This window comes from Marmota monax, unplaced genomic scaffold (assembly GCF_021218885.2).
Source record: "Marmota monax isolate L192 unplaced genomic scaffold, Marmota_monax_Labrador192_F-V1.1 WCK01_AAM20220418_F8-fsc00014, whole genome shotgun sequence".
Classification (NCBI taxonomy): Eukaryota; Metazoa; Chordata; class Mammalia; order Rodentia; family Sciuridae; genus Marmota; species Marmota monax.
The window spans coordinates 18,164,876-18,190,320 of record NW_026695222.1 but is presented as its reverse complement, the minus strand read 5'-3'; the positions used below and the strand labels follow the sequence as shown (position 1 = coordinate 18,190,320).

The 25,445-nt window shown below is 49.0% G+C and overlaps 1 protein-coding gene across 1 annotated transcript in view; it reads right to left on the bottom strand.

The window, feature by feature from the left end:
• The window catches only part of Ctnnbl1 (catenin beta like 1), a 154,847-nt gene that overhangs the window by 15,776 nt on the left and 113,626 nt on the right, over window positions 1-25,445 (bottom strand). Inside the window, exons 12-13 of the mRNA XM_046433376.2 lie at window positions 9,287-9,384; window positions 7,347-7,427 (exon numbers count right to left, since the gene is read on the bottom strand). Coding sequence (XP_046289332.1) covers window positions 7,347-7,427; window positions 9,287-9,384 — 179 coding nt within the window. The remainder of the gene's footprint in view (window positions 1-7,346; window positions 7,428-9,286; window positions 9,385-25,445) is intronic.

The following is a 25,445-nucleotide window of genomic DNA, read 5'->3' as shown; positions in this document are numbered from 1 at the left end:
CTGTGGCAAATCGAGGGACGAGGCACCTCACGGGTAACGGGTTCCTTCCTGTACTGGGTGTACAGATGGATTAAGCTGATGGCCGTCAGGACAGCCACGCAAGACAGGTCTCCAGCTGGAGCAACGCAGCACCAACAGGACGTGATGGTCCTCGCTGGCAGTCAGCTCAGCTCCTCAATTAAACTTCCCTCTAACAGAGACATGGCCCTGGATCTGCTGCTCCACTGGACAGGCCACTTAAAAACAGGCCTGCAACTCAAGTGCTCTCAAATGGGACTATGATCAACAGGGGATTACAGAGAAATTCCAAGAGCCCGGTTGACATATTCCCCTCACACAAACTGAGGGCGAGAACCTCCACCCACGTCAGCTTGCATCTGGAATAAGACAGGAGGCTTGAGATTTCAGAGAGACCTCCACAGAATGATCCACCACCTCCCCTGCGAGGAGAGGGAAGGTGACCGCCTTCTTTGTGAAGTGGTGACAACACAGCAGTGCTCACTTCTCAACTCGGTACCTGCCCGTGTTGAGTGTGCATGGCAAACATCATTTGCTGATTTCAGATGGAAAGATGGAGACAGATGTCACACGGCTGTCATTGAGTTCCAGCTGGAGACTTGAGCGGAAAATGCTTCCCTAGCCCAACACCTTTCATACTCGTCCTTTCACTGTGGCCAGGGACGGGCGGTAAAGAGGGATTAAAACGGTGATATTCCTGAGCCCCTTGCCCGGCCGGCACCAAGTGAAGCACCATCATGGATTTCTCATATTCTTCACAAAACCTCAGAAGAAGAACGATTACTGTCTCCACTTCTCAAACTGGAAACTGAGGATCAGAGAGATGAGTCTGTCCTATGCTCACAAAGCTCATGGTGTAAGTGGCGGAGGAAGAACAGAAATTCACACAAATCCGACTCCAAGTGTGGGCTCACTTTCACAGTTCAAAGGGAGACAGAGTCTTTGTTTTATGGACCTTTCTCAGTATTAGCATATGAGTGGTTAAGTGGGCTTTTTTTTCTTTATGCCATATCTGGGAACTAATGCAAACCAGTAGCATTAAATGTAAGCTCACCTAGCTTGTTGGCCTATCATTTCCCTATAAATTGAAGAAATTTAAAATGAAGCAGGGGGTGGGGATGCGGGGAAGCCACTATCGCTCAGCCAGCAAATTCTGCATGCAATTCGAAAGTGTTAAAAATAAATAAATAAAAACAAAACAAAACAAAAAAACACACCCAAAAACCCACTGATAGGTTTTGTTTTGTTCATTCCATAGAGAGGGCTAGAATAAAAACTTAGATGGTAATTCAGTGAATGGCGCATTAAGTAGAACAGATTGCAATTCATGGCAGCATAAGCCTGTTTTGGGGCTGCTAAAATAAACAGATTCATCTCCAAAGATACACAGGGAGGTGGTATGTGGAGCATCAAGGTGCCATTTCCACAGGGTTGTGTTGCCTCCCGCTCCCAGCACATCTTCACTTTAAATGTTAATCTGTCTTTGGGAGCACTACCAAATCGCCGGCTTCCCGTGCGCCTCCATCTCTCCGCAGTCAGTTGCGAGCCCTCCAAGTGAGCACGCCGATGCCATTTCCAATCTGCCCCTGACAGGCAGCAAACTACCCCAGGCTGACAGAAGGGGATAGTCAAAAGAGGCTTCTGTGAAGCTGATAGGAATCCCTCTTGCTTCAATAAGAGGACGCAGATCACGGCTGGAACAGGGAGCCCCAACCATCAGAGACTGTTTGCATTCATGGGTAAGAACGCCCCACCATTCAGAAAACGCCTACTCCTTTGTATGTTCCAAAGCAAGGGGAGAAACCTGAACCACAGGAGAGAGAGGCGCACAGAGACTAGGAGCACGAACACCAACAAAACCACACCTTCCTCCAAAAGCTTCTAAAATAGGGCAGACTGTGGAGGGCGGTCCTAGAGACCACATGTCTTTGCGAGCTGGGGAAACTGAGGCTGGGGAGGTGGTAAGGGGGAGGCAGCTAGCTGACAGCAGCTCAAACAAGCATCCAAGGGTCTCGGGTCAGAGCTCTGCCCCTGAGAAGACACTGACTAAAGGTCAGGTCACCTCAGCACAAGAGCTTGTGCCAGGTTTCCACTAACACTCATTAATCCTCAAAGTGACCGTGGAATAAAGCTACCCAGGAAAACCATGTAGAGTGAGGCATCTCCCAAGTGCACAGAGCTCGTGCACAGCAGAGCTGGCACTTAACCTTGAGCCACGTGACGCCACGGCTCCTTCTGCCCTGCCATTCTGCCTGTCACAGGGGTCTGTGTTTCTAATTTACTTAACATATTCCCTGTAAGGAAAAGGCCAGAATTGCTCATTTAAATATCGACAACATACAAGCCGGTCTGGAGAGAACCACAGCTTCCACAACAGTAGACAGGACAACATAAGGCCATGAAATGCAGATCCCCTGAAGGAGCAGAGAAAGCGAATAAGAGCAGTCCCACTTGTGAAGACCCGGAACTGGTTTAGAGGGAGACAGACTAGAGTACAGGACACGATAATGTGGAGAAAAAGGCACACTCATATGTTGTTGGTAGGACTGCAAATTGGTGCAACCAACCTGGAAAGAAGAATGGAGAGTCCTTAGAAAACTTGGAATGGAACCACCATTTGACCTAGTTATTCCACTTTTTGGTTTATACCCAAGGGACTTAAAATCAGCATACTACAGTGACGCAGCCACGTCAATGTTTATAGCAGCTCAATTCATAACAGCAAAGCTACGTAACTAACCCAGATGCCCTTCTACAGATGAATGAATAAAGAAAATGTGGTTCATATACATGATGGAATTTACTCAACCATAAAGAAAAATAAAATTACGGTGTTTTCTGGTAAATGGATGGAACTGCAGACTATTATCCAGGGTTAGGGCCACAAGCCTGGGTTTGAACTCACTGAGTCAGCAAAGCCCATGGTGGTGTTCAGCTGCGGCTGGCTCGTGTCTGCAGAGGTGGGGGGGGTCTGTCACCCAGCCCCCATCATCACAGCAGACCCTGCCACCAGCCTGGGAGGCTGGTGGGGGAGGGGAGCTAATAGCCCCCTGACTGAGAACAGAGGTCAGAAAAGCCAAATGGAGTGCTGAAGGCCACACTGCAAGGCAAGAGGCAGAGGTGGGGGACCAGAACTCAGGTCAACTGACTTCTCTTCCAATCACAGAAAGAGGAGGATTAGAAGAAAGGGGGTTGGCAGAGGATGAAGGGGTGCATGGCTGAAACCGCAGGTGTCCTAGACAGAGAAGCAGGGAGAGGAGAAGAGGAGACACCCCATGACTCCCTCTCCCCTGCATCTATTGGCAGAAAGCTATGTTCTGGCAAATTTATGAGATGGGAGTCTGGGAACCTCTGGTTTAAAGAAGAGCTGAGAGGACCTCTCGGCAGGATTCTCTCTCTCTTTTTTTTTAAAGCTTGCCCTGGAAGCTTGTAGCGCAGTTAGCAGATGAACTGATGGCAGCCTCACACTTCACTATCTGCATCTTCACCTGGTGCTTCAGGAACACGCACCCCCCCCATTCATTCCCGCACTTCAGCCCCTTTCACACAAATCTCTGAGTGAGCTCAAAATGCCGAGGAAATGGTCAAAGTCTGCTTAAGACATCAAGTCCTGTGGATACTGTTTCATTACAGAGTCCATCTTTTTCTTTCCAGGAAAAAAGCCTGCAATGATTTAACTGTGGCAAAATTAGCATGCAATTTGTAAGTCATTATGGTGCAAAGTATGTGGTGAGAACACGTTACTGAATAAACCTGCTGAGTATAATTTTCCAAGGAACTAAAAAAGAAAAGCCTCTCGGAGGCTCTCCCCCTTCCTCCATCAGAAGTCCCTCCCAGCACCTATCCAATTACGTCTTACTCCCGACAGTCAGAAGCGGGGCAGGCTCTGGACATTGAACCAACATGAGGGGGAAGGGCCGGTGAGAAGCCGGGACAGCAGCAGCTTCCGTGTGGCATTCGTGGTTCCCCATCGCTGCCCGTGCAAGCTCTCACAGTCACCAACCAGGAGACTAAAACGCCCCCAAGGAGGAAAACAGGCTGGGGCAGCTAAGCTGTTCGCCAGGAGCTGGAGAACCTAGGAAAGGCCTGGCTGTAGAGGGCACGCGCTCCCTCTCACGCTGTCCACTCCTATGCTCTCCCCTCGGCTGTCCCTGCCCAAGCTGGAAATGCCTCCTAGGTCTCCATCTTTCAAGGTTTGGTATCAGCAGTTTTGCTGACCCACCTGAAAAACTACTTGGGGCCTCCAGCTGTTCCCAGGCTCTTGGCCCTCAGCAGGAGCACCCTCCTGGGCCCCCTCTCTTATTGGCACTTTGGCCTCCTGCCCCCCACTAGGGCCTGGCCCAGTGCCTTGCATAGAGCAGGTGCTCATCAACATTTGCCAAATGACTAGATCCTGCCTGGTGAATCTTGGTCAACTGCGAACCAGACACACTAGCACCATGTCCAGAGCAATGGAGGGTTATGGGAAGGTGGGTGGCTGGGACACTACAAATATCAATGCCTGAATCTGTCAGCTAGGTTTGGTTTGGTTTTGTTTGTTGGCAAACTTGATAAAGTAGGTATTTCTCCATCACTGATCTTACTGTCAATGTCACCAAAATGCCTGAGAAATAAGCATTCAATTCAAGTTGTCATTCTTTTGCCGAGTTCTAACTGGTGCAGGACATCTAAATTGAATGGGTGGGGTAGGGCGAGGAGACAAACCAGCTGGGCCTCAGAGAGGTGCTGCAAGGAGCGGGGGTGAGAGGGAGCCATGCTGCTCTAAGCCCTTTTCCCCGTGCAGGGGCATCCTTGGCCAGGCGGAGCCCGAGGCTGCCAGCAATCTGCTCACAAAGGCTTCCCTCCCCCGCCCACCCGGCTCCTGAGCAGCACGGCGGCTGCTGAGCACTAATGGCCTTGGAATGTTTGCCAGTGCCCAGCAAAACGGCCTTGGCATCAAGGAGACAGATGTTTGTCAGGGAATGGCAGGGCCAGTGCCTGTGGCACACGCAGCTCTGTGATGCTGGGGGCGGCTGCGTGCTCACCCTCCATCAGTGCTGATCAATCTCATGCCCTCTTCAGTGCTGATAATAGATAATCCTGCAGGAAGCAGGCCAGCTTTCCCAACAGCGACCTGCAAGCCGCTCCCTGAGGTCCAACTGCTGACTCGCTCTCCCTCAACATGTCCACGCAGCTCGGCGGTAGAGTGCTTGACTAGCCAGACCCTGAGTCCACCCCCAGCCATGCAAAAGCAAAAGCCCAAGCCCAGAAAAACAGAACATGTCTATGCTTCCCTCAAACAGAGCACTCGATGGTGCCAACGTTCTGTTCCGCTGGGCAGCTCCTTCTGGGACATCTGATAAGGGGGATGTGCTTGGGGAGAGGAAGGCCTGGCTTACTTAGAAGGCTACACAAGAAATGCAATGGAAGCTAGAAAATCTACCAGGATCAGCAGCCTCTGCTTATTGAGTCAGGTGTTTTATATACTTCACATCTAGCCTTCACAATAATGGCAAGGAAGTTGTTATCCCCATTTAACAGACAGGAAAACCAAAGCTGGCAGAGGCCAGCTCACCTGGCCAAGAGCTCTGCGTGACGCAGTGGCAGAGCTGGCCCTAAGCCCTGGGCTCTCTGACTCCCGAGTGTGCTGCCCTCACTGTTGCTACCGCCCAGTCACTCACCACTCCTCACTGCGTTTCTCAAACCACTGTTAAAGGATGTTCAACTGAATCTAAGGAAAAGATCAAGCCTGAGGGGACCTAAGAGCCTTTGGCAAGTATCACTTCATAGCTAAGAAACTGAGGCCGCGTGACAATGCAGAGTGACAGCTGTGACTGGCAGTGACTTCAAGATGGAGTCACCTTCCTCCCAGGTGCTCCTCCTCAGGCCTCTCAGATTCTGCTCCTACAGAGTCCATCATGGATCCTGTCAGGGCTGGAGTTCCAGTGGTCTGGTGGCTATTTGCTTGCACAAGTCCGGGGGAATTGAAATTTGTTCCTGATTATTGTTTGAACAAAGAGAAAGGACATCCCACTCTGGCATTTCAACAGTTGCTTGGCGCCCTGGATAGACGAGTTACTGGACAGGGAAGAAAAGATGGCAAAGGAAAGGTAATCAAAGAACAAAACAGAGAGGGTGGGGGTGTGGATTAAAGAGCTGTGTGTGGAACATGCTCGTCTCTCAAGTCCAGCTCACGCTTTGGAGACTCTGCCTTTTATCTTGCAGTGGTCTCACTGTGTAAAAGAAGAAAGTCCCAGCCGATCAATCCAATCAATCAGCAAACATCTGAGCACTTACTAGGTTTAGAGATCACAGGGAAATCACAAGCACGGAAACACAGTTGCTGTCTACGGGTCTTCATCAAGTGAAACGGGGGGCTGGGGGGGGGCAGGCGCCTCCCTAGCTCTAGTCTGGCACCCCGGCCTGCACACCTGGGGGGGAGTAGGTGTCAGCACAATGCCCAGGGCACAGGGGCATCTGCACAGCTGGGGGCGGCGATGCTGAAAGGGGCTCTCCGACCAGGAGGCTCAAAAGCCTCAAATGTGTTTTTAAGGCGAGAACATTGGGAAAAGAACGGGGCGCTCCTGGGAATAAAGATCACAAGAAAACACGGTCTCCTACAGGCTGGGGGAAAAAAGCAAGAAAGGGATCATGTTGTAATGTGACCAAAGACTGAGGGGTATCTTGTTGGGGCCAGCATGCAAATTGGGCACTGCACAGCAGACATGGAAACAGCCTGATTAAGAAGTGCAGAGGCCAGAGATGGCAGGGGATGGAATGGCAGCTGGTGGAAAATACAGAAGGCAGGAAAGTCACATGGAAGAACAGCCCCTCAAGAAACAACCTGGCGGTGTCGCTCCCCCTGTGAGCACTGGGGAAAGAAAACCAGTCGTGCTGACCCCTGGGCTGAGCTCGGCTGCGGTGCCCCTGGGACCCCCTTCCCTAGCTCTTTGGTTTTCCATCTGTAAAAGGGGGACTGGATTGGGTAAGCTCTCAGCTCCCTTCCCACTCTCCAGCCCGGGATCACCTCCTGAGACCGTCTCCCTCCAGGTCACGATGGCTGGCAAGCCCGGGCACCAAGACAACTCTGCCAACGGCACCCAGACTCAGCTCTGCTCCAGCCAGACTTTCTGAGAGAAGCTCCTGTCTAGGGTGCTTGTGTTACCCTCCCGTGTCCAGGGCAGACCTGAAAGCTTGTCACTCTGTTGGGACAGTAGTTCTACCCGCTGGCAGACTGTCATCTGCTTTGCTCTTACAACACCTCACGTGGCACACGGCAGACAGGGGAGGTACACAGGGACCGAATGGAGGGTTGGTCAATAGCTGGCCAAGGCAGGCGGGATACGTACATGTTTTTCTCCTTCAATCTTCTTGTCAGCCACCTGCATTGCACCCAGATATTTAAAATGCAGCTCCATTAGTCTGTCAACCTGAAAGAGAGAGAGATTCACAGGCAGGAGTAAAAGGAAAGCGAGAGGATGGTGGGGCTCCTCTCACCCCACGCCACCGCTTGCATGGGGGCCACGCTGCCACTTCTGACATGGAGACGAGCTCTGCTTAGGGAGACAGCAGAATGAGGAAGAGCCAGGGGAACAAAGCCACACGGGGCCACTCCCCGAAGGAGACTGCGCTCTCCCAGCGCCCCTCTAGGACTCCCAGATGGTCAAGTTGTTAACAACAAATAAATAAGTAAAAATTCATGTCTCTTCTTGCAAAGAGAAGGCGCTTGAAGTTATATACTTGATATTCACTTAGAACTTTACAGAAATTCCTTTTTTCAAACTGATACCTTTCATGTTCAGATTCTGCCCTAGAGCTGATCTTAAAAAAAAAAAAAAAAAAAAAGTCTGAGTAAAATCTCCTTAGTTGCTTTTGAGTCAGTGCTAGAAAAACTTCTTCAGCAACTTGAAAACAGGCCCTGACTTTGGCAAGGGAATAACCTAAAAATCAGTTTTAGGCTGAGCAAAGTCACGCTTCAAGCATGACCTAAGGAATACTCCCTGGGTTTGAAGAAGTTTCATTTTCCCCCAAGACCTCCAAACAACTGAAGGGGTGCAGCGAAGCAGCCCAGACTTCTGATCTGTCACCATGGCTCCTGACAACCTGGTATTTATTTTCAGAGGGGCTGATATTGGTCAATTGGAGATGGTCTCCAATATGGCCTCAGATTGTCCAGGGAGACGGTGCCCAAATGCTCCACAGCTAACAATGATGACCTGAAGACTTTGTGTACTTCAGTTTACAGAGTATTTCCACATCCATTATTTTCTAAAACCATTAAAAAACTTCATAAGGTAGCAGAAGAGCTGAAGAGCAACCCTCATTTTAAAGGTGAGGAAACAGGAGCACAGATGTTAAATGTCACAATGCATGTGACTGCTAAAATGTTTTTTGTTCTAAACCGATAGTTTTTTGCCATGCTAGTAAGGGCAGCAAAATGGCCAGAGGTGGGCTCAAAGAGACAGTCCTAGACCTCTCTCCCAGGGAGGAAAACGTTTCAGCCTTACTGTGGCAGGAAAGCGACTGCATGTTAAAAGGGGCCTTTGATCCTTTACTCACCTGGAATTGCCTTCTTACATACAGAGTGATAAAATACGCAGGCTTTTTGCACTCAGGAGCCTGGGTTCAAGTCCCAGATCTACTATTACAGTGGTGTGATCTCGGGCAAGTCATACGATGTCTCTAAGCTTCAACTTCCCTACCTAAAAATGTGCACGTCCATCCAGCATGAATAGAGCATTACCCGATGCAGGAATGTAGACTCGGCTACCTTCTCTGCAGCGGCCACTCCACAAACAGCAGCTCACGGGGTGGTTAGAATCTCTAGGTTTCGCAGGAGTGACAACAACATAGAACATCTACCTAAGCACGTTTGACCGAGTGATCACTGCCAGCTTCCACAGCCCACCAGGGCGGGCCCTTGTCATGACCTGTTTTCATCTAGTTTACCTCCCACTGACGCTTCAGACGGGAACCACGGGCTCCATTTTAAAGCCAGGGGAAGTGAGGTTCAGAGTGGCTCAGAAAGCAGAAAAAACCAGGCTCAACTGCAGGCCTCTGAACCAAAGCCCACGCTGCCGACCACTGTGCTGTGCCCTACGCTCCTGCCCTGCCCCGCCCCGCCCTGCCCCAATCCTAACTCACTCCCTGCTCTCACTCTCAGGTTACCACCCCTCCCTCAGGAGTGCTTTGGGACACAAGAAACGTGATCCGTGGAAGGGGTCACGTTAGGTAGGGAGCCCTCTACCCAGGCCAGTGCTGCTGCCACCCCACAATCCCAGTCACTCACTTTCTCACTGTCGTTCTCAGTGAATTTGTTCAGAAGCCGGGTTCGCTGCTGCCCTCTCAGGTTGCGCAGGAGGGAAGCCAGGATCGAACAGACATGCTCTGGGTTGGGAAGGGGAAAAGAGAACATGCTGAGATCAGAGCAGTAATTATTACCTCTCTTCAAGCCTGGCCTGGTTCTATTGAAGGAGGAATAAGTAGGCCTTCTCTGACTGCTGCTATTGATTAATAAGACAAGAACCTCGACTGTGTCATTGGAAAACTGAACTGATCTGCACTCCCCGCACAAGACACGTCGTCAAGAGGGATGATATCCTCAAGGACGACTTCACAAGTGAATCAAAGCTCAGAAAGAATCTCAACCCTGCCTGGAATTAATTGATTTTTATTGTCCACAACAGAACCTTAAACTAATCCCCCACTTACAGAAATAACCTGTGAACAGAATATGAATACCAGCTATGACACGAGCAAATCACGAATAAGAAATGTTCCACAGAATTCTCAAATTTCCTTATAACTTTCCCAAGTAAATGCCCCCCAATTAAATAAAAAATATGATAGGGTCCCCATATGATCACCTGCATTCTGATGCAGCTAAAACCCCCACTTCCCGCGTGAGGTGGCTGGGCTATGAGGGCCTCGAACCAGTGCCCCCCCCAGTACCCAGCGAGTCCACGCACCCCGGCGGCTCTCTCATGAAACCCTTTTCTACCCAGAGAAAAGGGGCAATCGAAGGGGATAGTGTAGGCTTCAGTCACGCAGAGACCCCTTCTTTAAAAAGAATTTTTAAAAATCCTTCAATAGTGACCTTGAAAAGGAGTCTACTCAAGGAGAAATGGTGCAGTTTGTTTTGAAATAAACACTCAGAGTGCAACAACAGATTCTATTTGAAGACTGAAGAGCATCCTCATGTGCCCAAGCTCCCTGCGCTCCCGGAGAGCCTCTTGACTATCAAGGGAGGCCCGAGGAAGCGCTCTCACCTCCCCAACTGCGGAGGTGTCACTCTGCACTCCTGTGGCTTTTCGACACTTGCACTATAAGCCTCCCTGCCTCTTGGTTCCCCAGCCTCTGAGCACGGAGTTCCCCGGGCCGGGCCTCAGTGTCTCTCTTCATTTATAGTCGCCTCCTGGTGATCTCATCTTGTCCCACAGGGAGACTCCAGCGGGGGCCCTGGAGGTCAGGCTGGCCTCCGACCCCTCACTCGCTCCCTCTGGCCATGGAGCAGCTCCTTCCACTTATGGTCCCAAAGCTAGTTCCCACGAACCTGCTCCCCTGTCTTCTCCCTCCAGTTAGTGGCAACCAGGCTCTCCCACTGCCCAAGGCCCACACGGTGATGTCCTTGAGGGAGAAACCTTGGCAGATTATACCCAGAATTCCAGCTCGTTCGCTATCGCTGCCGCTGCTACTCTGACCCCCAGCCCCTCATCTCTTGCTCGGGATGGTCAGGAGCCTCCTAGCGAGTCTCTCGGCTTCCGCCCTTGCCCCCTTTGGCCCAATCGCCAGAGCAGACGGAATGAGTCTTCAGTTAAAACCTAGTCAAATCTGGGTAAAACCCCCCAGCAGGCTGCTGTCTTCTCTGCCTGGAAGACCCCCCACCTGCTGGGCCCACTCCTCGACCACCTGTCCTAGGACCACCTGTCTCATGAGGCTCTGCCCAGCACTGGCTGCCCTTCAGCCTCACCTGCTTTACTTTCCAGCCCGCGTCACCTTCTCAAGGCGTGTTCTTACTGCCTCACCCTGCTCACCACCTCCCTTCAATTAGAAGGCAAGTTCCACACAGGAGGGGTCTCGGCCTGCTTTGTTTACTGCTACATCCACAGTTCTAAAACAATGTCTGGCACCTCGCAGGAGCTGAGAAAAAACCCGCTGAATGAATGGTAAGAAAGCAGGCTTGCGTTAGGTGGCAGGGCCAGACAGACTACTCTTGACTTCTGGATATCTTCCAAATGGCTTCCCCGCTTCTGTATACAGTATCTATCCTAAATTCAGGAGAATATTACCTTTGTTTTACTAGTATGTTCTCAGAACCTTCAGCTAAAAAATGATCCTTAAAGGGTATTTGCATTTGAGAGTAATTGGGTGGCTTTTTCCTGAGGAGCTGTCAGTTTCAATGAATTGATAGATTCAATTTTTTAAGTATAAAAAATACAATGTTTTTCTTAAAATACACTTTGCACAGAGGTATTATATACCTTCTCAAAACCCCTGGTTCGGGGCTGGGGTTGTGGCTCAGAGGTAGAGCACTTGTCTAGCACGGGCGAGGCCCTGGGTCTGATCCTTAGCACCGCATAAAAATAAATAAAATGAAAGTATATATTTAAAAAAAAAAATCCCAGATTCACCTCTAGCATTTTTCTTTCAACTCTCTGAAAAGCTGGGATTGTGGGGTGTGACCTCAGCTGCCTTAACTGACTTCAGGGGAGCAGGGGTAAGATGGGAAGTGGAGGGGACAGGACCCACCCCAACAGGAAGGCAAGGAGCACCAGGAACACGGGGGGGGGGGGGGGGGGGGGGAGGGCAGCAGGCCAGGGAGTTCCAGATCAGCCTGAGAAGGAGGGTAAGAGGGGAGGTCGCTGGAGGCCGTCAGAAAGCCCTCTGACCTCTAGGCACGCCCAGAAGACGGGTCACCAGTTCTGCAGTCCTGGTCCAAGCCAGGTGGGCCGGGCTCCGCACCCTGGGGCTGTGAACAGGTGTGAGGCAGGCCGTAATGAAGCAGGGATTCTAACAAGCTCAGTTCTGAAACTTTGAAATTACTTAGCATGACAGCTGGTAACAACCTCCGTGTGAGTGTGTGTGTGAGTGTGTGTGTGTGTGTGTGTGACAGAGAGAGACAGAGAGGGAAACACCTGACAACCACAGAGGGGAAAAGAAAGAGCCAGAGTTCTCAGAGATTTATCTGAGCCATTTTTTTCATTGTATGGATGGAGAAACGGAGGCCCAGAGTGAGGCGGCTTGTCCACTCGGCCAACTGGTGGAAGAGGTGGGCTCGATTCCACAGACGCGCTCACTGACAGTTGCTTCTGTGCCTAGGAGATGGGTGCTGGGGCCCAAACAACAGGTACCCCTAACCTTGTGTAGTAGAGAGAACAAAACAATTTAGTGCTGTGTGACAAGTTCCATCATTGAAGTAGGCCCTGGGGGCTTGTGGGAGCACAGAGGAGGGCCATAGGCCCTAGGAAGACCCCCACTGGGGGAAACAAAAGAAGCCGAAGCCAAGAACCAGGTAGAGCAGAAGGAGTGATCCCCACAAAGGCCATCATTGGCCTGAGTGTCACACACACGCGGGAGGCACGGGAGGACAGGAGGTGGGCACAATCTGGATCACAGAGAAGGTGGTAAGGACCCTTCAGTGCATTTTCTGCTGGCCCGGGAGGGACAAGATCAGATGGCCTTTAGACCAATCTCCTTAGCAGCTACAGTCCTTTTTGAGATCAACATCAGGAAAATGTTTCTCTCTTCTGATGATTTTTTTTTTTGTATCTCCTTATCAAGGTTCCCTCTTTGCCTGGGCTATCGGGAAGCTCAAAGATGACTTTACACTCAACCACAAACAGGAGTTCCTTTCATTGCTTTATTACTGATTCCCTCATCCTCTACCACTGGAATTTACAATAAAAGCAATGGGTGCACAGGGTAAAAATTAAACTATACAAAAAAACCAAAAACCAAAACAAAACAAAAAACCCAAAACAAAAGCAAACCAAACACACAAAATGTACTTCATTTCCAGTCTGGGGCTGTCTGTCTTCCTACTAGAAACACTACTGTTTACAAGCTTTGGTATACTTTTGCACGCTTGTTCTTACAGCATATTCCTACTAGTAGAATTAGCGATGAAAATGAATTTGCATTTAGATTGTTAAAACTCACTGACAATTCCTGTAATCCCAGCGGCTGGGAGGCTGGGGCAGGAGGAGCATGAGTTCAAAGCCAGCCTCAGCAACTTAGTGAGGCTCTAAGCAACTCAGCGAGACCCCGTCTCAAACTAAAATATAAAAAGGGCTGGGGATGTGGCTTGGGGGTGAAAGCACCCCTGGGTTCAATCCCCAGTATAAAAACAAAACAAAACTCACTGATAAATTGTCTTCCAAAAAGACTGTATCAATTACACTTTTGCTCTCAGTATACATGAATATCTGTTTACCCACGACCCCAATCAAACTGCATATTACCCAGGAGAAACTGTGAGGACGAGGTGGGTGGAAATGAGATCTTATGATTAGCAAGTTTTCTTCTTGTCATGTAAAAACTCAGCACTCTTTCTGCTACGCACAGCAGTAGGTTCTCTGGACACAGACAGCAAGTATGATGTGTAGACAGAGAGAGATCTGTTATGAGGGATTGTGAGACTGTGGAGACTGGCGAGTCCTACAGTCTGCTGTCTGCAGTTGAAGGCCCAGGAAAGCCAGGGAACTAGGTCCCATCCACGATTCAAGGTCAGGGGTGTGAGTGCCTGTCTGATATGAAGGTCTGAGTACAGCACTGGTGTCTGAGTGCAGGGAAAGATGCTGTCCCAGACAAGAAAACAAATTTGCCCTGCTTTCTCCATGGTCCTATTTGGGCCCCTCAACAGACTGGGTGAGGGCAATCGTCTTTACTCAGCCAACTGATTAAAATGCCAGTCTCTTCCAGAAACACCTTCACAGACACACCAGAAATAATGGTTTACCAGCCATTTGGACATCCCTTTGCCCAGTTAACCCATAAAATTAACCATTATGCTATTTTTTGTTTCTTTTTTGGAGGTCGGAGGTATGGGGGATTGAACCCAGGGCTCAACCCAGGCTTAACCACTGAGCCTCATCCCAGTCCCTTTGAAATTTTGAGACCTCACTTAAAATGAGGTCTCTCTTCCTTCAGAGACAGTTATGGGTCCTCACTAAGTTGCTGAGGCTGACCTCAAACTTGCTGACCTCAAACCTGAGATCCTCCTGCCTCAGCCTCCTGAGTCTTTGAGATTACAGGTAAGTACCATCATACTGGGTTACACTATGTTCCATTTGTGTTGCTTTTCCCCATGAGCTTATCCTTTGTCTAATTTTGATTTCTAATGTTATGGGCCAGGCTAATACGGGCAATTACCAAACAGACGCCATTTTACCCTAAGACTCCATATCCTGTAAGAAATGCTTCTCTGGTGGGAAAGCCCTGCCTCTGTACCCATTAATAGTGACCTAGCATAACATACTTGGCAACGCAAAACAGCAATTCTGATACGGTACAAAATTGTTCTCTTTGGTTTCCATTTTTCTTGGGCAATCTACTTTGTCAGAGATTGACTGTCCAGACGTTAGTGACCATTCTCTAACTTACACTGAACTAGGGTCATTTTGACCCCTTCCCTTCTTCTTGCTTGCTGCCCTGCCAACCTGGAGAGTCCCGTGGGAAATACCAACGTACCCATTGCATTGTCTCGCTAACTGCCCAGTCCAGCTTCTGTACCTGCTTGCTTGCGGCTGCGTCAATCCGGATGTGGTTTTTGTATAAATATCCTAAATGCTCAGGCTCAGGCTCAGGGCTGTTCCTTGCAAAGACAGTTATGGGTCCTGGGGGGGGGCAGTCTCTAGCCGGCTAAATAAAGACTCTTCCATTTGGTCAAAACTGGGACTTGGTGTGTTTTCTGAGCGACCTGCCCCACAACACTATGAGCTCTTTGTCAATGAAGAATGTATTTTTTTTCCACATATGTTGCAAATGTTTTCCCTAATTTTCCATTTGTTTTTTTGGCAAATTCTTAATCAAAGCTGAGATGCAGTACCACCATATTGTTTTTCTATAAGTGCTTCGAATTGCTGATAGAGGGGTTGGGAGTACAGCTTAGTGCTAGAGCACTTGCCTAGCAAGTTTGGGGCCCTGGGCGGACATCTTGTGGGGCACACAGCGGACCGTGGGAGGCGGGGCTCTGCAGCGCCAGGCGGTTCCGCGCTGACCGATGCAGGGAGACTAGGAGGGGATGCTGTACCCGCCGCAGAGTGGGTGGGTGCTGCGCTCCCCTCACCACGGCTCGCGGGCGGAGCGCCGGGCCGGAGTGCGGCCGAGCGTTGGGCGAGGAGCCGCGGGCGCCAACCCACGGGGTTTTTTTGTGCAGAGTGAAGGATGGAAGCAGAGCATTTCTGTAGTAGGAGTATTGCATGGTAGTACTTCTACATCTACTAGGTGCAGCCACGTACAGCTCACCCTTGTGATTTATGTGGCCCCATCTTGAAACATATTTTGTTCCTGGAAGGAACACACTGTGGACTTCAAACTTACACATGTGGGGTATATGGGAGACAGTTGTCGTTCATTACAGACTTTAACTGGAACTTAGAGCATTACAGTGTAGAGAAACCTTCACAAAGAGATGAAGGCAAGACTTCATTGGTGAAGAACTGCAGAGTTTGTGAAGCGCTCACTTATTAGAAAACCCCTCTAAATGTGAGGTGGAGCAGAAGAACTTCCAGGCTAGCTTGGGCCGTTGCCAACAAAAGATCACCCAAAACAAGAGGAAGACAGCCCAGAGAACTGCAAGCAGGGAGATCCTGCATGTTGGACAAATGCATTACAAGTGCAGTGAATGTGGGAGAGCTTTCAGTCGCAAAGATACATTTGTCCAGCACCAGAGGATCCACACTGGAGAAAGACCGTATGAGTGCAGTGAATGTGGAAAAGCCTTTAGTCGAAAAGACAATCTTACTCAGCACAAGAGAATCCACACAGGAGAAATGCCTTATAAGTATGGTGAATGTGGAAAATATTTTAGCCATCACTCTAACCTAATTGTACACCAGAGTACACAATGGAGTAAGGCCTTACAAGTGCAATGATTGTGGGAAAGTCTTCAGACACAAATCCACACTTGTTCAGCATGAAAGCATCCATACAGGGGAAAATCCTTATGATTGCAGTGATTGTGGGAAATCCTTTGGCCACAAATATACTCTTATTAAACATCAGCGAATTCACACTGAGACTAAGCCTTTTGAGTGCACTGAATGTGGCAAGTTCTTTAGTCGAAGCTCTGACTTTATTGCACACCAGAGGGTTCACACAGGGGAAAGGCCTTTTGTGTGCAGTAAATGTGGGAAAGACTTCATCAGGACCTCCCACCTAGTTCGGCATCAGAAAGTGCACACGGGAGAAAGGCCCTATGAGTGCAGTGCGTGTGGGAAGGCCTACAGCTTAAGCTCCCACCTCATTCGGCACCAGAAAATACATGCTGCAGGCAGGCTTTAGCTGAGCTGTTCACACAGCAGGATTCGCCAGTGAGATGTCAGGCCTCACATGAACATTCACACGGGGACACACCTTATTTGCCAGGTATTCAGTGGCTTTCCAGGTCTGTGTTGCACTTCCTGACCACCTCAAGTTTCTGCCAAAACTCATGCCTGAACTCATCTCAACTTCTCCAGCTTAGTTACCCAACATCTTCAGGGACAGTAGCACTTGTAACTCTCTCCAATGCCCAGGGTGAGCCATGGGACATCTGAGTTCAGAGGGTCCTCATTCCCTTCTGTGTGACTAAAGTGGGTGTGAATATGACCCATCTCTGGTGGCTTTCAGATGTTTTCTTTCATGATGGACATTGTTGATCTTACATAAAATCTGGCCTTGAACTCCTGGGCTCAAATGATTCTGAGGCCTCAGCCCTCAAGTAGTTGGGATCACAAGCACATGTCACTGTGCCTAGCTTTTACTTGAAATTTCAATGGATGTTTTCAGCCTCCCAAGTCATCTAGCCTGGAGAAGTACTTCCTCATGTTGCTCTGGTTTGTAATAATAAAGGCCTTATAATTAAAAAAAAAAAAAAGTTTGGGGCCCTGGGTTTGAGCCTCAGCCCAGACAAAAAGTGGGGAAACATCCTGTTTAAAGTAGATAGTGTATGATAATAAGTGTCAACACATTTATCATTTATCTCTCAGAGTAGGCCTATTTGAATCTGTATGTACATTTTTCATTGAATTCTGACAATTAAGCTTCAAGAAAGATGCCATTCTCAGCTTCATTTTATGAATGTGGAATGTGAGCCTCAGAGAGGCTGACTGACTTCCTCACATGCTTGAGTAAGTGGTGGGAAGTTAGATTTGAATCCAAGTTGTCTGTCTCCAAACTGTTAGCTTTTCCTACCATGTTAAATGTTTCCCACTTATAAAAGGCAATAATCAACACTGTTAAAGAAGAAAGATAAAAGAGATCAGAAATTAAACCAGCAAAGCCTGAAAACATGTCTCATGTGGGGCTCAGTGTGCCCAAAAGACAGGCACGAAGTGAATGTGGATTAAAAAAAAATCAACAGTTTTAATGAGAATAAAACGAAGCAAAAGGCCATATGGAATAAGACATGAATAACAACTCCTCTATTTTACTAAATTAGTCTTTCCAGAAGCGATTTCTTCCAGAGTCTAAATAAAGAAGAGACTTTGGATTTCAGGCAGTTCCACAAATACTGAACCAGAACTTTGCAATAATTTTCCCTTTTAATCTTGCTGATTAAGATGGATGAGAAAGTTCCAAGAGAACGTTCTTTATATACCTCAAAAAGGGGGTGGTGCTGATGGCGCAGAGAGGGGGTATCAGGAGCTGTACTTTTCAAAGAGGCAAATATAATATATAAAGAACTGCTGTTTCTGACACCCATATCCTTTCAATGTGCATTTCCACAGCTCATCCCAGCCTAGGGCAGGAGATCTGTTGATGGACCGTGGTGGTGTCCTAAGAACAAATGACATTTACTTGTTGGGGATTTTAAGTGAAGGACTGGTTGTCGGTTTCGGGAGACCTCAGCTACCTCTGTTCCTTCTACCTCTCTGACTGGACGCCAGATAGGGCAGCACTCCAGCCACCCCAAGTTTTACACATATACGCACATACAGAGTTTCATTAGCTACTAATAAATGTAGCTTCCCTAAGAACAGATTTCAGCCCAAGGTGGTGTCAATTTTTCATGCACCAAGGAGATGGGGAGAGCTGCTGGCCCAGAGAGCAGAGGAGATAACAGGTTTATCTGCTGGCCAGCACTGCTCGGCTGCTCTGTCATCTCGACAGGATAAAATGGAGGTGAAGGATGGCCATGGAGCTGTCAATGCAGAGGGGGAGGGGGAGCGCCACAGCAGAGAAGGAGCTCAAGGCAGGGCCCAAGAGGAGGAGAAAACACACCCCTGAACCCGCAGCTCCACAGAGGGCAAGGCAACGTGGGCCGACTTCCAACCTGCCAGTCAGGGCGGTGGGCCGCCAGGCGGGGCGGCGTTAGAAAGCTGGAACTGTCCCTGCCTGCCTCAGACGCCAGTTACTGACCCTACCTGAGGGTGGCTCTGGCCTACCTGTCCACTGGCTCCAGTCTCCTTGGGGCCTCGAGGGTGACCTGCGACAGGTTAGCCTGTGTAGAGCAAGGGGACTGGGGCAGTTGAGAGCCTCCCAATTTTCAGAGCCAGAAGGGAGTCAGGCTCCTTGGCCACCTCCTCTGGGGTTCTGAATATGGCAACAAGGGCCTTGGGAAGGCACGCGATCTGCCTCGGATTAAAAGCACCTCTGCGGGGCTGCGAATCTAAAAATCTTCATTTTTTTCCCTCAAGTCGTGACAGACAATGTTGAGGATCTGATGAATGCTGCTGTGAGCTATGCCCCGCAAAACACGTGTAACAAACACGCTTTCCCAGGGCTCTCGCGTCTTAGTGATGTCTCCTCAGCAGGGAACCCTTGATCTATTACACCCAGACCAGGTCTCTCCAGAACGGCATAGCCAGACGGTGGCAGTGACTGCAACCAGATGCACAGTGTGTGCCACGGATTAGCGTCTTGCCCTCTTACTCTTAAAAATGAGCATGGTCCAAATCCCAACGGGCGCTGGGTTAGCAGCACCTCCCTCCGTAAGGAGAGCTCCGTTCCTAAGATGGGACTGCTCACAAGTGGGCCTCTCAGGTCCCCTGCTGAAGAAGACACACGACACTGAGGGAACTTCCTCCTGGATCTACTCCAGATGTGACAACAGTGAAGATTCAACCTTCTGTGAACTTTAGGCTCAGCCAGGTGTGAATTCAAGTCTTGTCTCTGGAGCGCACTGGCTGGTGGACCTTGGGGTGGTGCCGAGTCCACCTCCTTATTTGTAAAATGGGACCATCCTGCCCCTCGATGGAACCCAGGGTTTCGAGTGAGATATGTGCACCCACAGCGTTCAGCAGACGGTAGTCTGAGACCTGTTGCAGCCACCAAGGGCAGCATGAAAGAGTCTCTCACCTCCACACCTGCCAGAAACCAGCCACCTCCTTCCATATGGCGTCCTGACCCCAGGCATGTTTCAGTGGGCCAGGGTCAACCACTCACCCTGCTAAGAAAAGCAGGCACCACATCGGTTGACTTTCTCGGCTGGTACGGCTATTTTCTATAACTCAAGATTTGTTCTAACCCTAAAATGGAGCAAGGCCAACTTCACTCAGACTCTTTAATCCGACAGTAAATTAAAATAAAGTGCTGGCGCGTGGCTGCCTATAAAGCCAAATAATACAAGATTGTGGGAGACCAGCAGATAGCCCGAGGTGGTTAGGGGCTATTTACTACTGGGCTGAAGGACACAGCACATCTACGCAGTGATGGTCCTACCTTTTAATAAAAATAAATGTACTTGGCCACGATGATCATTTACCTTTTGGTCTTGCTGCAAAAGCTGAAAATGCAGCACGTGATCTATAGAGGAAATGAAAAACAGCTGCTGCTTTTTGAGCTGTGTAACCTCAGGACAATCACAGGGCATGGAGTGGTACGTTTACCCGTAATTCCCGACATAAAATTCTCAGCTCCCGCTCTACGCCAGGCGAGAACTGGGACTGGAGAGGCGAGACGGTCCACTTAGGAAGGGCTGAGAAATAGCCACCTTAGCAGAGCACATAACTAACTGACATGAAGGGGACATGGCACATATGCATAGCATTCAACTGTGTAGGAAAGAGGGACAGGGAAGAGTGACTCGACAGACCCGAGGACGGGGGTCAGAACTGAGACTAAAGGAAAACATTTTCCAGACTTCTGGGAAAAGGCAGAGCTGGTGTGTCCTCTGGCAAGCGAGTGGCCGTGAGCGTGCAGCTTCATCTGCTCAGAGGTGCAGCTGGGAGACAGAGGCAGGAGTTTGGATCCTGTAGACACATTTACTTCTTTTACCACAAGCCTGGATCATGTTTCCAAAGTCGGGATGAATGGAGTGCTGTTTATATCAAGAAGATGGGGGTAGGATGGGGTGGGGTGGGGGGCAGAGAAGAAGGGGACAACTGCACAGTGATAGTTCCTAAACCTGACTTCCTCATCCTTCTGCACCAAGAGAGGGACTCTAGCTTCAGAATCTGCTGGCATTTCAGTCTAGTGGGCAGGGAGCCTGAGGTCACCAGGAGGAAGACAAGGTGCTACAGTAGAGCTGGGCCGCAGGAGAGGCGCTGGCACAACGGGCACCGGAGTCGCTCGTTTGTTCATAATACAGGCACTGCAAGGCACTGTGTCTAGGAGCAGAGGTCACCAGACATGGATTCTGCCCTTGAGGCTCTTGAGTGGTCTATTACACATAAATTACATGGCAGAAAATGGTACCCGTGAGGTGATTGACATGTTAAATAGTCTGACATAGTGACTACTTTATAATGTTTACCTATATTAAAATATCAAACCATATACTTTAAATATGTAACACTCCTTTTCTGTGTGGGGTGCTGGGGATTGAACCCAGGGCCTTGTGCATGCTAGGCAAGCACTCTACCAACTGATCTGTATACCCAGCCCCAATATATAACATTCTTAAACACTGACATCTCAAAGTTGTTAAAAAATAAAAAGTAAACATGAGGCAAAGCTACCAAACAGAGAGCACAGATCTGGACAAAGAGCTGGGCAGAGATCGCATGGCAGGAAAGGGAAGGACGAGAGGTCACGAGGCGGGGGCAGACTGGATACTCTGAATGCTGGGCTATGAAGGCAGACCAACACCATCCTGACGGCCTGGCATCTGACTACGGCCTAGCCTGGCTTCTTGTTCTGCTCAGCTAGCCTCAGAGCCCGTACCTGATTCCAGTAGCCCAAATGGTTAAAGAGAGACATGCATGGGTCAGCCAGATTTCTATTCTTAGGATGGAAATGGTCCTTGTACTTCACTCATCAGACCCATATCTCGGCAGGATCTTGCAGGGCCATTTAAAATTCAAGGCCATACCACAGAGCTACCTTTGTTTCCGTGCAACATCCAAGGCCATTAGCTCTTTTGTTTTAAGGAAATCATACAGCAGTGTTCACACTTCTAAGATTCCAACAGTCTCTCTTTACTGCAGAACCTCACTGCCCAGCTCCCTCCAACTCCCCAGATGGACAGACATCCTGGTTTCTGTAAGACTAGAGATGCAAACAGGATGTTTAAAATACCCTAATTAGATCGATCTTGACTTCAGCGGCGGCGGCTGGAATACAGATTAATCTGTTCCATGCCCAGCCCTGGAAGCTGACGAAGCAGGAGGCCCTGTCAAATCAAGCCATAACATTACACTCCTCTGCCTTTATTATTATTTTTTCTCTTTTTATATTTCATGATAATGGACATCTGCCTAGCAGGGGATGTGGCAACCCAAGAAGAGTCATGCGTGTGTGCTCAGCCACTCTAGCTGAATATTGATGCAAGTCAGATCCAACGTTCTTCTCAAGACAGATGGGACTGTGTGAGTACCTATATATAGCCCCCTTTAACACATACACAAAATACACGGGTTCCTGTTCTTCACAAACACTTCCTGAACATCCACTATGTGGCAAGCAGTGGGCGAGGGACCGGGACTTGCAGAGACAACACTTACTGCAGACCCTCCGTGTGCCTGCATGTGCTCGGCACGTGTCGCTGCCTCACTGAATTCTCACAACGATCCTGTGGATCACATTTGATCAGCCTCCCCATTTTACAGACAAGAAATAAGAGACTGGGTCAGAGAAAGGAAGCCCCCTCTCAGTAAATAATAAATCTTGATCATTTTCCTCAAGAATTAAAAGAATTTCCAACAGGAGTATGGGACAGCAGTGTGTGTGTCGGGGGCAGCATTCAACCTCACTAGTAATGCAAACAAAATCCTGACACAGTGAATGTGATGAATCTTTCAAATTACTTCCTGCCTGGAAGGACACTGGAGGTGGACTCTTAGGCAGGCTACCTGTCTGTGTGCCTGCTGTGCTGTACCCAAACTGCTGCCACCGTGCCTCTCAGGAGACCAGCCGGTGTCTTGGTCATCTCTGTTCCTGGTCCTGTGCCAGGAGTTCCACTAATGCTGACGTCATAACACATGGTGAAAGTTAGCTTTTAGAGGCTCATGCATATAAAAAGGGAATAACTGATTACCTGATAAAAAAGGACAGGAGGAAGATTGACTCTTGAGAGTGTTGTGATGAGCCAAATTCTGCAGAAGTTGGAGTTCATAAGAGACACCAAGGAGGAAGGTGTCCCAGAGGAAGCCCGAGTGCTTTAGTGCCATGCAGACAATCTGCAGGGTAGGCTGCAGCCGGGGTGATGGGATGGGAGGTGAGGCAGGAGAAGCACACAAGACCTCTGCCCACTTGACTGGAATCTGGACTTCATACCAAAGGACCTACAGGACAGATGGTGGAGAAGCAGCACTGTGATTGGACCTGTGTTCCAGAAAGATCATTCTAGAAAAGGGACAGGGATGTACACTGGAGGAGGAGCAGGATCAGACCCAGATCTCACAGGAACACGGCAACACACACAGCAAATTGCGTTTGCGTGTATCTAATAGTTACACGACCCTCAGCAAAACTGAAACAGTTAACCACCTTTCAGAAAGAGTACCAGTTCCTTTCCCCCTTTCTCAAGGGAAGAAGGAAGTCATGATATAAAGAAGACCACAAGGAGTTTGTTGAATGGATTCTAGTCTGCACTTTAAGAAAAACCTTCTATGGGATTGAAGAGGTCTCTTTCACACCTAATCTCTGGGTCTCGACATCCTTGTCTAAATGATGAGGACTAGAGAACGTATAAGGTCCTCCTTAAACTCAGTAAGAGTTAGTTAACGGGCTGGAGACATAGCTCAGTGGTACAACACTCACCTCACATGCCAGAGAGCCTGGGTTTAATCCCAAGCAATCCCCACCCCCAAGATGCTAGTCATCAAAAGCTGTGAACAACTATTAAGTGACCTAGCGATGTCACTCCTAGGTGTTTTTCTTGGCCCCCAAGATGTCAAGAAAGCATGATCACAAAAAGACTTGTACAAGAATTTTCACATTCCTAATGGTCCAAACCCTCAAACAAACTATAAGAGGAAGAATGGAAAAATACATTCAAACAATGGAAAACTACTCGATGTATTTAGCAATAAAAAGAACAGACTACCTACATACTCCGCAGCCAAGTCTCAAACACAGAATGCCTAGTGAAAACCTCCCCCAAAGACTATGCACCATGGATCTGGGATTGTGGCTCAGTGGTAGCGTGCTCGCCTAGCATGCATGAGGCACTGGGTTCAATCCTCAGCACCACGTAAAAACAAAATAATGTGTCCGCCTAAAAAACTAAATATACATAAATATATATTTTTAAAAGTCTGTACCTTATGTACAAGCCTGTCCAGCTGGGTTCTGGGTAAGGCAACCTGGTTATGGTGGTCACCTCTGAGAGGTAAGGGGAGGGATCTGACTAGGGTGGGGACCAGGGAACTCTGGGGGAGTATAAAGTTCTACATCTTGACAGCCTACATGTTTGTCAAAAGCTATTAAATGACACCCGTGAGAGCTGTGTGTTTTCACTCTGCAACTGTATCTAAACCATAACATTGGTGTTATGATCTAGGTGGTAGGCACACGAGTATCTGCTTTACAGTTCCTTCAACTTTTCTGTATGCTTGAGATTTTTCTTAAGAAAATGTTGAGAAGGCAAGAAAGAAGTAAGAGAGATGTGAACTTGGAATATAAATGATGAGATTCCCGAAGGTGATTTTTTCCAAAAAGCAGTTTTTATATGTCTGTTGTTTGAAGTGTTGAATGTCTTTTCCATTGAAATAGGCCCACTGAAACCTGTTTTGCCTGAAATATAGCCAAAATTAACTTAGTAGTCTTGCTGCTCAGCTGTGCCGAGGCTCCGACGCTGACAGAGCACCCACTGGGTGCCGGGCGGTGATGACTCACCCTGTGCACCACTCTCGTGGGATTCCTTTTTCTCGTTTCAGAATGTTCCAGCAGCACTATGGATTTAAAAAGCACTTAAGTGCTATCTTAACAAATTTACAGCCTTGTAACTGTGGGAAACGTGTGTTGCAGCAAGAAGTGGATGCGATGCGCAGGCAAGGCCTCTGCGTGCTGGACCGCTTTTCTCTGAGAGCCCGAGGGAAAAGGCCAGAATGGCATGGCATCCAACACGCCCTCATGGGAAGGGAGCGGGAAGGGTATGGACCACGCAGGTCGAGTGCTCAGATAGCAGGAAGGCCCACATCTCAGATGGGCTGAAGAAGTCCGCGTGGCTTCAGCCGCCTGCCACATGCACACAGAGCAACCTCCCTGGAAAATGATTCCGACCTACTTCTCTACCTTGTTTCCCATAGCACCTAAAATACGTGCTGTCAGTGACACCAACCCTACCACTCCAGCAGCAGCAGGGGGCCACGGGGGATGGGGCTGGTTCTTGGGACCACCAAGAACAACTGGGGCACCCGTGACTTCAGGACCTCAGTGGAGGCCTGGCCAAACTCTGCACGAGAGACACTGTGCATATCAAGGGCCAGTGACCAGACTGGCAATCCTCTGATTTCTTGGCACTAGAACACGTTTTAATATTATCTGACCAGCAGAAAAACCTCCAGCTTCCCTTGTTGCTAGGTAGTACCACATGACTAACTTCAGGTTAGAGATCTAGAAGGAACTGATATTTGGGTCTTCCAGGAGGGGACACGGCCCCTTCTGCCCTTCCCTCTGCCCTTTCTGCATTCCTGCTGTTTGGAATAGAGATGCAATAACCGGAGCTCTAGTAGTCATCTGGGACCATAAGGCAATCTCGAAAATAGAAGCCAGGCGCATTTATTGGTGCTTGGGGCACATTAAAAGCTCAGAAGCATCCCTGGCCCTGTGGTGAGGATGGAAATAGAAAGCCAAAAGGAAGCTGGGTGCCTGAAGACACTGTGAAGCTGCCACTCCAGCCCCGCGGACCCCTGCACTTGTCT